This window comes from Dromiciops gliroides, chromosome 3, assembly GCF_019393635.1.
Source record: "Dromiciops gliroides isolate mDroGli1 chromosome 3, mDroGli1.pri, whole genome shotgun sequence".
NCBI classification, from domain to species: Eukaryota; Metazoa; Chordata; class Mammalia; order Microbiotheria; family Microbiotheriidae; genus Dromiciops; species Dromiciops gliroides.
In genome coordinates, this window is record NC_057863.1 from 623,736,661 (window position 1) to 623,749,998 (window position 13,338).

At 48.9% G+C, this 13,338-nt stretch overlaps 1 protein-coding gene across 2 annotated transcripts in view; it reads left to right on the forward strand.

Annotated features, from left to right (window-relative positions):
• The window catches only part of MTOR (mechanistic target of rapamycin kinase), a 113,081-nt gene that overhangs the window by 27,008 nt on the left and 72,735 nt on the right, over positions 1–13,338 (forward strand). For both annotated transcript variants that reach the window (XM_043992307.1, XM_043992308.1), the window contains exons 20-28: positions 1,167–1,253; positions 3,561–3,728; positions 4,345–4,457; positions 4,678–4,840; positions 5,142–5,234; positions 5,789–5,935; positions 8,002–8,144; positions 9,692–9,854; positions 9,981–10,126. In XM_043992307.1, the coding sequence (XP_043848242.1) occupies positions 1,167–1,253; positions 3,561–3,728; positions 4,345–4,457; positions 4,678–4,840; positions 5,142–5,234; positions 5,789–5,935; positions 8,002–8,144; positions 9,692–9,854; positions 9,981–10,126 (1,223 nt within the window). The remainder of the gene's footprint in view (positions 1–1,166; positions 1,254–3,560; positions 3,729–4,344; positions 4,458–4,677; positions 4,841–5,141; positions 5,235–5,788; positions 5,936–8,001; positions 8,145–9,691; positions 9,855–9,980; positions 10,127–13,338) is intronic.

Genomic DNA, 13,338 nt, shown 5'->3' on the forward strand with positions numbered 1-13,338 from the left:
CCCAGTCCTGCTCTGTGGCTCCGACAGCCCCGGGGGTTTGCCCTACTGCCTGAAGAGGCTCTGGTTTGGTTCTCGAGGCCGGTCCTGTTTGTCATCTTACTGGCCTAGATCTTCCCTTTTCAAGTTGAATCCAATAGGTTAATGTTCCCAGGACAGTTGTGTATCCTACTGTGTGTTTAGGAAGCCTTCTTGCTTTCTCCCAGCTCTATTCTAACCTGAAAATGCCTCCCTGCTTTGGCACCTCACTAAGGGCCAGTGGTCAGGGCTTTGGGGAAGAGGCATCCAGAGGCAGCCAAGAGCGTGCCAGCTGCCACTCCAGGTAGACTTAACACCTTCACTCTCAGGTAGAATCCCACACATCCCCAACAACTTGTATCTGACTCTGGAATGTGATGATATGCTTTGACCCTTAGACTCTCTTTCCATTGATCTGGGAATTGGTCATGGCAATGAATTAATGAAGCTGCTATGAGAACACGGCTCCGAAGGGCTTGAAAGGCAGGCTGGGAGCACCGTTCGTGGTTCTCCAAGCCCTAATACACATAGGATCTCATTTGCTCCTTAGAGCACTCCCTGGGAGTTATTTCCATTTTATAAATGTGAGGGCTCCTGCCAGAGATCCCAGTAGCAGAAGGTGGTGGAGCCTGGCCCAGAGGCCAGGTCTGCTAGTTTAGTGCTTTTTAGGCTCTGTCACCAGCCACCCTTGTCTTCCTCATCACCCTCCTCAGCCCTGCTGTTTGCATGATCCTGAGGGGAGGGGGACATCACCAGCTGAAGTGAAGCTCCCTTTTTTCCTTCCTCCCCAAATTTGGCTTGTTGTGTGTTCTCTCTGGAAGCAGACATAAATTAATTAGGTTTTTTCCTTTAAAAGAGGATCCCAAACTTCCAGACATGTTGATAATGTTCACAATAACAATTGCTTAAGCAGGGAAGACGTTTTTCCTGGAATATTAAAGCAAAGTTTGCCATAAATAAACAGCCTCCAGATCATCCAGAGCTGTCTCGTTACCAAATTAGAGTGATGGCTAATTAGTGTTGAGTGAACCAAACAAGTTTTTGTGGTTCCCCAAAGCCTCGCCCTCCCCTCCCCAGTTTTAAGTTGTTCCAGGCAATTGTCTCTGGGGATCAGTCATGGGTTGGGTACTAATGTCGAATCTCCTTTTCAGTTTCTGTTCCAGCAGCTGGGAATGCTGGTGTCCTTCGTGAGGAGCCACATCAGACCTTACATGGACGAGATTGTCACCCTCATGAGAGTGAGTAAAGCCTTCCCTTCCCCTTTGGCCACAACGGCAGAGCCCGTGACCCACTGGAACAGAAAAGCTTCCTATGGTTGATCTAAAGCACGTCCAGCTAGGTTTAGAAGGGTGACTTTGTCCCTGGCCTCCAGGGTTGGGGATTGAAATCTGTGGGTCAAGTAGCCACCAGCAAGGAAAGGATACACCCGGTAGAGCCGGCAGCCCTTACACTGTAAAACTGGGCTTGAATGTGGGCCAGTAGAGTGGAGCATCTCCGAGCCATGCCAGAGACCAGGGCTTGTGAAGTGCAGAGGAGGCGGAGGTATATGTTTGAGCCCTCCCCTTTCAGAAATGGAAGTGATGGCGGATGAGCAGAGGATGCTTTGCCAGCTTGCTGGTTGTTGGCATGGTCTGTAGCCTGTAGGAAACTGTTGCCACATGTAGGAAACTCTGCCAGGGTGACTGTCATTGACTTGGGCTCCATTCACAGTGTGCAGAGTGGCAGGAAGTCTTCCTTCCCCTCTCTTTTACTGTATAATCTAAACATCTCTATGGGGAAGGAAGCCTTGGGAGCTGGTCAGCCCGGAAAACCCCAGAAGATGGTTTTCTTGCCTCCAAGACCACATCTCTATGTAGTTGGCACAGAAGGAGCTTCAAGGCTAAAAGGAAAGTTGCTGATGTCAACTCCCTAGGCTCAGCACCAATCATAACTCTTGCAGGTAGAAATAATTGAGAGTGGTGTGGCTCCCCCTGCCCCAGGGCCTTCACAGAGGCTCTCTCTCACACAAGGAGCACTTCTCTGCAACTCTGAGGAGCCTGGTGGGTAATATCAGAAAAGTGGGGCTTTCTTGGGCCTCTGCAGAGGCAGCTGATGTCACCTCTGACTGATTTATTCACCCAAAGCTTAGACGCTTTGGGGGCTGGGGCCTATACCTGCAAAATGTCATCCAGGGTGGCGCATGTACAACGGGAACCCCATTCTTGTGATCCCGGATCCGCAGCATTTAATGAGCTCCCCCTGGACAGAGAAAAGAGGGCTTCTTTGTGCATAGTCATCCAGCCAGCATCTGGTGGCGGCGGCAGCTGGCCTGGTGTCTCTGGGCAGAGGAGCCCCGGGGCCCATGGACATTCTCTATTTGGGGCAGTAGTAAAACGTTATCCAGCCAAGTCATAGTGGCTGTGAAATCACTGGTGGGTCCTGCCCTGTAAACCCCTTTCTCCCCACAGCCTTTTTTGTAAATGGAGAGAAGACTGGGGCCGTCTGACTTGGTTAAAAACCTTCTTCATTTCTGATCTCTTCGTAAGAACTTAATATCCGTAGTGCCTTTCATACAAGCTGCTCGAAGGGCTTTTGTTTACAGCCAACCCTCAATTATTCCAGGCCCAGGAGGATTGTCTTGCCATCTGCTTTGTCTTGATTAGCAGACAGCAGTATTGCCTCCATCATTGCATCTCCTCATAGGGAGGCTTGGGTAGGGAGGCTTGGTGGAGAGTGTTGGGCTGCTGCCTTCCTCAGATAACCCCAGTGCAATCCTGCTTAGAAACTAGGGGTGGGGTAGCTAGGTGGTGCAGTGGATAGAGCACCAGCCCTGGAGTCAGGAGTACCTGAGTTCAAATCCGGCCTCAGACATTTAACACTTACTAGCTGTGTGACCCTGGGCAAGTCACTTAACCCCAATTGCCTCACTAAAAAAAAAAAAAGAAAAATAATAATAGAAACTAGGGGTGCCACTAAGTGATGTTCTGCACCTCTCTCTGCTGCTTCCTTATGCACCACCAGTTTCATGTTTCTTTTTGCCCACCATTCTTTTTTTTTTTTTTTTTGTGAGGCAATTGGGGTTAAGTGACTTGCCTAGGGGTCACACAGCTAGTAAGTGTCAAGTGTCTGAGGCCAGACTTGAACTCAGGACCTTCTGAATCCGGGGCTGGTGCTCTATACACTGCGTCACTTGGCTGCCCCTGCCCACCATTCTTTAAGAGACCTTTTTTTTTTTGCCCACTTGACCCACAGAAACTGTCTTCTGCTGTTACCACCTTCTCCTTTCAACCCCTCATTGCTCTGCTAATCACCTCAGAAAGCCCTCTCTCCATAGATGTCTGGCCCTTGTTCCATTAGCTTCACAACCAATTAGCTAAAGCTCTTAGCCTTTCTGTGATTGTGAGGGAGGGAACTTTTCTCTGGCCTGTGCGCGCACACATCCCTTCTACAGAACAGAACAGAAAAGGCCCTCTTGCTCAGCCCCCCGCAGCTGAAAGGGGGGGGCTTTGCGCTTATGATTCAGTCAGAGGTAGCTTTAACAGCCCTGTCTCTGTGCGTTCCTCTAGGAGTTCTGGGTCATGAACAGCTCCATCCAGAGTACAATTATCCTCCTTATTGAGCAGATTGTGGTTGCTCTTGGGGGAGAGTTCAAGCTCTACTTGCCCCAGCTGATTCCTCACATGCTGCGGCTCTTCATGCACGACAGCAGCCCTGGACGCACCGTCTCCATCAAGGTGAGCGGCCCAGGGGTCACAGAGGAGGCCCTCGGGAGTCGTGCCAAGGCACCCAGTTCCCTTGAAAGCCTTCTCCATGGGCCACGGTGGTGGTGCCAGGAAGGCCTAGGGCAGAGGTCCTGGCTGCGTGACCCTGGCAAGGCTCTTCACCTCTCAAGGGTCTCTGCAGGCACAGTTGATTTGTTTCAATGGAGGAAATTTCTCCATGAGGGAAGAATACTACAATGGTAGCTTGGGGCTTTGGTTAGGTTCCTAGAGACCTACATGTGACTGTAGTAAAGGGGCTGGTGCCAGGGAGCAAAAATCTCCTTCCATGTTGGGCTGCTTCCCCGAAATGGCCACAGCCAGGGAGAGTCTCTGGGGGTGCAGGAGGGTTGTCCGTGGCCAGGAGATTGGTGTCTCCCCTGTTGAGCCGTCCTTTCTCTCTGCCTGGTGGCATGTGCTCAGAAAGCCCAGTAGGGCATTCATCTCAGGAGCGTCATGAATCAGAAAAGCCTCTTGAGCTGGTTCAGAGTCATCTATAACAGGTTGTGGGCACATCCATCACCACCATCTCCTGCTGTCAGCTTAGCTCACTGAGGCTTGTACAGTGACAGTTTTTGTTTCCCTCTCCCAGTTGTTGAATGCAATCCAGCTGTTTGGGGCCAACCTGGATGACTACCTGCATCTGCTCTTGCCTCCGATTGTGAAGCTCTTTGATGCCCCCGATGCCCCCTTACCGGCTCGCAAGTAAGCAGCTGCCCTCCGGCTCTGACAGTCACTGGATGAAGCTTTTGGTTTCTCCTCAGTTCTCGGGCTACCTCCATCTCTGTTGTGTAGGAGTACAGTGTCCCACATTCATTCAAGTCTGAACTCTCCCTTTCAATCCAGGCTTAAGTCCATTTCCCCCATGATGCCCGAGGTGAGGAGCAAGCCCATCCCCTTAGGCACTTCTTCTGATTGATTGTAGGGCAGCCTTGGAGACCGTCGATCGCTTGACCGAATCCCTGGACTTCACCGACTATGCGTCCCGCATCATCCACCCCATAGTACGGACACTGGACCTGAGCCCAGAGCTTCGTTCCACAGCCATGGACACTTTGTCTTCACTTGTCTTCCAGCTGGGGAAGAAGGTAAGGAAGGGGTCCTGGGAAGGCACGACTGGTGACTTCCAAGCTGAGTCCCCCAACTTGGGGACACTGGCTTTCACAGGGTTAGGCAAGAAATACATTCCTGTGATCTTTCCCCTCTGTATCAGTCAGCCTTCAAACGTGAGCCAATAAAAACTGGGATGGTTTTTTCTTTTAGCTCTTTTGTTCCTATTTAGGGATTTCCCCCCACCCCCTGCCAAATCTCACAGATATGATTAATAGAACCAGCTACAGTTAGGATAACTTAGTTGTGTTTTCTGAACTTTTCCTCCTTCTGTTGTAGTACCAGATTTTTATCCCAATGGTGAATAAAGTCCTGGTGAGACACAGAATCAACCATCAACGCTATGACATGCTCATCTGTAGGATTGTCAAGGTAAGCTCATCTGCGTCCCCTCTTAGTCATGTTTTTTTAGGGTCTTGGCTGGAGGTACTACATGGAGCAAACATAGCCAGCTCTCTCCCTTTGACCCCTTCCATCATTTTCCAGTTCTTCCTTCCTCTCTCTTTAACAGTGTGTCTCGATTGGCGTGGCTGGCGAGTACCCTTTCCCCTGGCACTTATTTTGGATACATTTCATATTTCTTTATTGATATGCATGTTGTTTCATGCACCTCCATCCCATAGAATATAAGCCATTTGAGGACAGGGTCATTTCCCTTTTTGTCTTTGTATCCCCAGTGCCCAAGACATAATAGGCGCCTAATCCTTGCTTGTCAGATAAAGGAAGGAATGAAGAATACCCATGGGTGGCTCTATTTGTGCAGAATTCAAGCTTTTCACTGGACTAGACTAGCCCCTTGTAAACTGAGCAGAATGTTCCTGAGAGGGGAAGGAAGTGGAAAGCGACCCATCTGAGTTAAAGGATTGTTGATGTTCTAGGAAAGTCTAGCTACATTACCAGCTGTCTCTGGACATCTCTGGTTACAGGGCTACACACTAGCTGATGAAGAAGAAGATCCTTTAATTTATCAGCATCGGATGATGAAGAGCAACCAGGGGGACGCCTTAGCCAGTGGACCCGTGGAGACTGGGCCCATGAAGAAGCTGCACGTTAGCACCATTAACCTGCAGAAGGTGGGTACGTAGACAGAGTTTCAGAGAGCCACAACATGGGCCAGAGAAACCTGGTGCTGTCTGGGACTAGCAGTGCTGGAAACTGCCCCGAGGCCCAGCTGGGGAATTAAAAGTCTGGGTGGTAGCCGTACGGTCTGGCTTTTTTCCCAGTTTGGAACTATAAGCCTTTTCATTTGAAAGGGGGGAGATTGGCAAGTGTGAAAAGATTGATGTTTGAATAACATGCCCACCATCAGAGCCGTGAAAGGGAACACTTTGTGGCAAATGCCATTCTGGTTTTTCAAATGAATAGAATCAGATGTTGGCCTAGCCCTCGAGTGAGGGCCAGACCTGGCTGACTGCTCTTTAGAGCCCAAGAGGACCTCAGAAGTCCCCAAGACCAGATTTACAGAGGAGGAAACAGAGGCTGAAAACATGGAAAGGACTCACCAAGGTCTCCTTGCTGCTCATACTCAGCTTGGCTGACTCTCAGACCACTGTTCTTTCCTTTAAAGCCCTTGACTTGACCTAGATTTACAGGCGATTTCAAAGGAAGAATTGTTGGTGAACCCCATTGTAATACCATGTTTATTGTGTGAACGTCCCCAGTTGTTGAGTGCAGCACCTTGCATTAGTCACAGCCCCTTTCACTGATGGTGGTTCACCCCCCACCCCACACTGTGGCTCTTCTTTCATCCACCCATGCTGCCTGAGTTACTTATATGGTGGCAGCTCTAATCTGCAAGCTGGGGAAAGGTCACCTGTGCCAGTTATACGGCTTCTCTGGCTTGGCACATGTGGCCATGCTCAGCTTGAGGGTCACCCATGTCTCTTCCTTGCCCATTTCACCCAGCCTTGACATGACTTAATATAAAAGATGTAAAAGGGACCTAAGGCAAAAGTTTCTCAGGTGCCTTCCTGTACTGCTAAGCAGGGAGTTTTGGATGGGGTGCAAGCTACCAGCCTCACCGGGTATACACCCTGATAGAGTAGAGCAGAGCATGGGCATGGTCCAAGATGCCCATCCAGCCCAAGGCATTTACCTCCTTCCATCCAAGCCATTGGCTGTCCCACTTCAGAGATGGCTCAAAGCCCCTTTGGCTGCTAGGCAGTGTCCCTATCACTCAGTTTGCCTGGTTCCTGGTGTCTCTAGTTTGTTGTCCTATGTGTAGAGATTTTAAAGCAACTGCCACCTTGGTACAGGGAAAAAGAATATTGGGTCAAGTGTACCCCCCCATGCCCCAATGTAGACTTAGGATAAAAAATGCTATCTACCTCTGGAGAGAGAATGGATGAACTCTGAGGATATATTGAAGCATCATGTTCTTCACTTTATTTTTCTTGCTCCCCTGCCCCCCCCCCCCAACATGGCTAATGTGGAAATATATTTTACATGATTTCATATGTATAATGGGTATCATTTTTTTTCAATAGGCGGGGAAGAGGTAGAGGGAGGGAAAGAATTTGAAACAAAATAAATGTTAAAAAATAGTTTTTAATAAAATAAATCTAGGCTTCCCCCCCAATGTGGTGAGAGTTACATAAACAATGACAAGGGCCTCTGCTTGGCTGGTGGAGGCCAGGTCACCTTGTAGCTGCCTTTCACTTAGCAGGGAGGATGGAAGCTGGGGACAAGGACCCCAGCAGCTCTTTGGCTCCTGCCTGTGCTGGCTCAGGCTTGTGAGCTGTGTGCTCACTGTCTGTTGATTTCCCAGCAATAGATCAATCAGCCTGGATTCTTCAGATGACCCTTTCCAAATTCTGTCTGCAGAAAACTCGTTGGAGTGTTCTCACTGGACGATACTTGTTTTGGGGCTTCCCTGTCCACTAGTCAGAGCCTGTTGACTTTCATGATGTTTCATATAGAGGAACCTTTTAAAGTTAACTTTTACTATATTTTGGTACATTGCAGTCAATTACTGCCTCTCTTGAATTTGAATTAATTATATTACTATTTTGTAGTTATGCCCAGAGGCTGTTTAATTGCAGAAAGTGTAGCTTTCCAAATCTAGGAGAGAAATCATCATGAAATAAATAAAGGCAGATTTGATGTTAACAACTTCCTGCCTCTGGCTGTGACATTCTAGGCCTGGGGAGCAGCCAGGAGGGTTTCCAAGGATGACTGGCTGGAGTGGCTAAGACGGCTGAGCTTAGAGTTGCTGAAGGACTCCTCGTCTCCATCCCTTCGTTCCTGCTGGGCCCTGGCTCAGGCCTACAACCCAATGGCAAGGTAAGGCAGGCATGGAAGGGGCACTTCCTGCCTCGGAGACAGTCAGGGACCAAGCCCAAAAGGCTCCTGAAGCCTTGACCATCGGGAACCATGCTCCCTTTGGACTCGGAGCTTGTACTTGAAATTCCAGAGGCTTTGTTTTCATGGTGGAAATAAGTCAGTGGCAAGAAGAGGAGCATTTCTGAGTCCCCCACAAGGATGGGAGTCAGAGGCTTTGTTCCTGCCATTGGGCAGGGCAGCAATTAAGCCCCTCCCATTAGCCCCAGGGCGTGGAGCAGTGGCATCGCACCCGGATTCAGTGGGGCCAGCATTGCCCGATTATCAGTGGCTGCTGAGACTGCTGACTTTGAGACCCATAGCTAGCCACATTTCCAGGGAGTAGGGATAGGTTCTCTGCTACTGAACATTGACTTTGTTTCTTCTTTCTGTGTTTCTGAGGATCCTCTGGGCCTATCATGTGGGCTTTTCAGATGCAGCTCAAGTACCATACTGCTTTGCTGCTCGCAGTATCTTCTCAGCACATCGGGCCTAGCTCCTATAATAGACCTTTGGGGGGGGGGGGGCGCAGTGAGGGTTAAGTGACTTGCCCAGGGTCACACAGCTAATAAGTGTCAAGTGTCTGAGGTCGGATTTGAACTCGGGTCCTCCCAAATCCAGGGCTGGTGCTTTATCCACTGTGCCACCTAGCTGCCCCCATAATAGACCTTTGAGTCAGGAAAACTTCTTTCCCTTGCCTAGTGTCCATCGGTCTCCCGACTTCATTTTTCAGCTGAATGTTTTCATTTGGTTCCCCTACCACCCCCATCCCCGGCAGAATTCAAAATCATTTTGAGTCAAAGTCCTTGAGAGTTGCCCAGACTGTCCCTCTTTGATTTCTTCTTGGTTGCCAGGAAGGGATATAGGTAATCACAGTGACTGCAGAAAAAAGTCTAAGGCTTTGGAAGTACTTCCTGCACACCACCTCCCTGCCCCAAGTCTGATAGGATTAAAGGATAATGGAGGAAGCAGGAATTCAGTGCCAACCTGGGGGTGTGGGATCAATTTTAAATAGTTCAGTCTTTGAGATGAAATCTCATAGTTGCTAAGGCCTCCTAAGGAGCTGTGCCTGTCTTTGGACAGAGGCTTTGTAACCCTCCTGGATCCTGTGGGCTTGGATTTTAATTCTGATACCTCAGGTTCCTTGGTTCTGGCTGTAATTCTGCTTGGAATCACCCAAGAGTTCTGCCTGTTTTTGAAAATAGCAGATGCTGTGTCTCATTTCCTGATCCTCGGAATTTGGGGATTGACAGTCTAGCCCTGAGCTCCCTCTAGGCCCTTGACGATTCTGTGAATTTCCTTTGAAGATCACAACCCATAGACTCTATTGATTCACCATGATGATAATCAAGAAATGTCTCTGAAGAGGAGAAATATTCCTCACCCATTCCCTGTGCACACGCATCACCCTCATGCCCCGCCCGACACGCTGCGCGTGCTACCTGCCGTCAGGGGCGCCACAAGCAGCTAAGCTGGTAGCAGATTTTCTGATGCCTTTTCTCTCCCTGCAGGGACCTTTTTAATGCAGCGTTTGTGTCTTGCTGGTCCGAACTGAATGAAGACCAGCAGGATGAGCTGATCAGAAGCATCGAGCTGGCCCTCACATCCCAGGACATTGCTGAAGTCACACAAACCCTGCTCAACTTGGCAGAATTCATGGAGCACAGCGACAAGGTGAGGCCGTCCTTTCCCATCCTGCGTATTGAATGTGGCAGAGAGCCAGCTGGTGCGGCAGCGCCCCAGTTAGTCCTAAGCCTCATCTGCCATCTTTCTGATGCTCTGGTCTCATCTTCCTGGCAGGGCCCGCTGCCACTCAGAGATGACAATGGCATAGTCCTCTTGGGCGAGCGAGCGGCCAAGTGCCGTGCATACGCCAAGGCGTTACACTACAAGGAGCTGGAGTTCCAGAAGGGTCCCAGCCCTGCCATCCTTGAGTCTCTCATCAGGTAGGCCATCAACAGGCCCTTTTGGGTCTGTTTGCTCTTCCCACACAGCCCTGATTTCAGGGCTTCTGACACAGTGCAGGGTCCAGTGAACACATTCTCCAGCCCAGTGCAGAAGACAAGCACGGTGGTGTCTGGATTGTTGCCCGCAGGATTGGGTTCTGTTTGTGTTGTTTAGGTTCATCTGTGTCAGTTCCTCAGTCTTGTGCCATTTGAGTGTTGAGTTCTGAAAATATACCATCATGTGCGTGGTGTGGCTTTCACCTCCTCCTGTAAGATGCTGCCAAGATGACATCGATGTCACACTGCCATGCAGCTAAGAACTGTTCCCAACCTCTGAGCTCTACCAGTGCCTGTTAATCTTTGGGATCAAGTTAGCTTTATTTAAATGCTAACGTTCATCATTTCACTACAAGTAGTTTTAGTTGAAAAGCCTCTGGTGAGGCTGGGAGGGCCTGATGTGCCAGGCTGTGCCCTTCACTTGAGAAGCTTTTTGGATGGTGGGGTCCTCTCCTTTGGACTCTGGTTTTTGGTTAGAAAATGGATCTCTAAGAGGGATGGGGGACAGGATGAAGGGAAGGAAAAATGGGAATTGAATTGGCTTTCTGCCCAAAAGAGGTTGTTTTGTGGGCTCTCACAGTATCACATTGGGAGCAAGTTTTCAAAGAGTAGTTGCCAATGAGATGATGCATCCTTGTTTCCAAGCAATAGGGGCCATGTGGTAGGAGCTGGACACACTCAGTGGTCACATAGATAGCATCGATCTCCTAGACTAGCTTAGACCAAGTTCCAAGTCACCACCAGTGCCTTTGCCCTCTCCCCCCACATGCCCACCCTCTTCATCTGCCTGGCAACCTCAGACCCTTTTTATCTTCCTTTAAGAAAGTCATGTAGGTATTATTGATTGACGCAGGAAAGGGTGGTCTGAGCGGTGAAGAGAAAATACTTAAGAGGAAATTCAGTTACTTTTCCCTTTGATAAACATTTATTAAATACCTTTTATGTTGCAAAGTTGTGAGAGGATAATGATTAATAATGGATTTCATGGGAGACACAGAGACCAGTTTCAGCTCTTCTCCTCCCTGTCACTCCCTCTCCAGAAAGTTCAGCTCTTGTCTGGGACAAGCCTAAGGGAATAACAGAAATGGAGATAAGTTCTCGCCTGGCTCAGTGAAGAACCACACCTCAATAGATACTGGACTTGCTGTCTTTAGCCTCCTCTTCCCTGAAGTCATCTGTAGAGTTTGTTTTAATTTAGACTACCCTCAAGTCATGTCAGCTCATGGAACTGAATGGCGCTGACCAATGAGCTTAGATCAGTGGATGCTGAGCCCCCTCTGTCTAAAGCGGATAAAACCCTTGGCTGAGCCAGGGCCCTGCTCTCTGGCCTCACTTCTCTCACCTCCCTCTTTTAGCTCTGGGTGCTCTCTTAGAGCGTGTTCTTCCTCTTAGGAACGATGTAGGTTTGAAGGCCTGAGACCATGAGAAGTTAGGGAAACACGCCATCAGAACTTCACTGATATGCAATATTAATTAATCATAAATGCCATAGTAATTGTAGGCAACACAAAGCCGAGAAAAGCCACTGTGTGGACCATAAGCTTTTTTGGGAGCAGGTGCTGCCATCGTGCCCCTTCTTTGTGTCCTCAGCACCACACGTGTGATGCTTGGCACATAGTAGGTGCTTCATAAATGCGGGCCATGTGAAAAGGGCTTGCTCTAGAGAATGTAATGGTTTGTTGAATTCAAATGGGGTCTGGTGGCTCGGACTTTTTTTTTTGGTTCAGGATCAACTTCCATGCTGGGGGGGGGGGGTGATGCTGTATCCTGCCACCTGAAGGACTTGACAAGTTATTCTCTTTTTAAACTCTTCTGACTGAAATGTCCAGACAGGAAGACAGACTCTGAAGCCAGCAGCCCAAGGCCGGGAAGGCGGGGTGCAGCTGGGAAAATGGCAGCTGCTTTTTTGGAGAGGTCACCTTTTTTGTCCTGCTCTGTCTGGTAGCATACATTCCCCTTCCTGGTTGACCAGATAACATGATACATGAATCTAAACCCTGCTCCTAGGGAGGTGGAGGCTGATGGATTGTTTGAGCATGGGGATTCCCAGCTGCAGGGAGACTACCACTGATCAGGTGTTTGTGCTGGGAGCAGATGGCCACCAGTGAGGGACAAGCCAGCATGGGTCAGAAACAGTCCCTCAGGTCTGGGATCCCGCCCATGAGGAGCTGGGGTGAACTACAGAAGTCTCAGTCTCAGAAAGAAAGAAAGAAACGAAACACTTAGAAGTAGATTGGTCAGTTATTTACCTTTAGAACAGGCTCTAGGTGACCTTGTTGGTTCCAAGAAGTGGCTATTCCTAAGTCCAGAGCCCATTATAGGCTAATGGAGTGAGAATGTTTTTCCTATTTTCCAACAAAGTGCTCTCCCCTCCCCTCTCTTCCCATGAGAAGCTTTGCCCACATACCTAAGCAAACCACGCAGGCCATCGTTCTTACTCTGGTCCTGGTGGCAAGCTGAGGAGAAGGAAGAAGAGACACTTTCTGCCCACCGTTTGTCCTGAATAGTAGAGCTCCTTCCTTCTCTCCTGCTTTTTTTCCACTCTTTTTTCTTTCCTAACCTGTAGTGTCGGTCTGCTTGGTGAGCCCTGTCATACAGAGCCCAGTGATAATGTTTGGAAGTATTCTTTAGTGTGCCCCACAGGAGCCAAACTTTCCTTTTGTTTAGTTCCTCTTTACCCTCTTTATTTGCCTCAACTCCTAGCAACCCACTGTTATCTCTGGGTTTAATTCCCTGGCTTCACTAATCATAGGACCAAAGTTGGTTTCCTACATTACAGGCCCGTAAATATAGGCTAGATTGAGAGAGCAGAGGATTCCTTGAGGCTGCTTTGTTGGAAGTGGGGCTGACTGTTTAAGAAGAAAGGAAGACTTCCCAGAGAGGCAGATACAGCCTTCTCCATCTCTGGGCCTTAACTTTCTCATGTGTTCAGTAAAGGTGCTTGTTTACAAGGTGATGAAAGATAGAAGGAATTTTGACAATAGACCAGCAGCAGGTATTGAAACACAGTGTCTGGGGACACCCAGTAGCTGATCTTTTGTCAGTATCTGCCACCCACAGGTACAGAAGTATACCTGTACCCTTATTGGTCTTTATCGGTTTTTTCCATTCAGAAAACTTTTATTCCACTTAACATGAACCTAATACATGTTCTT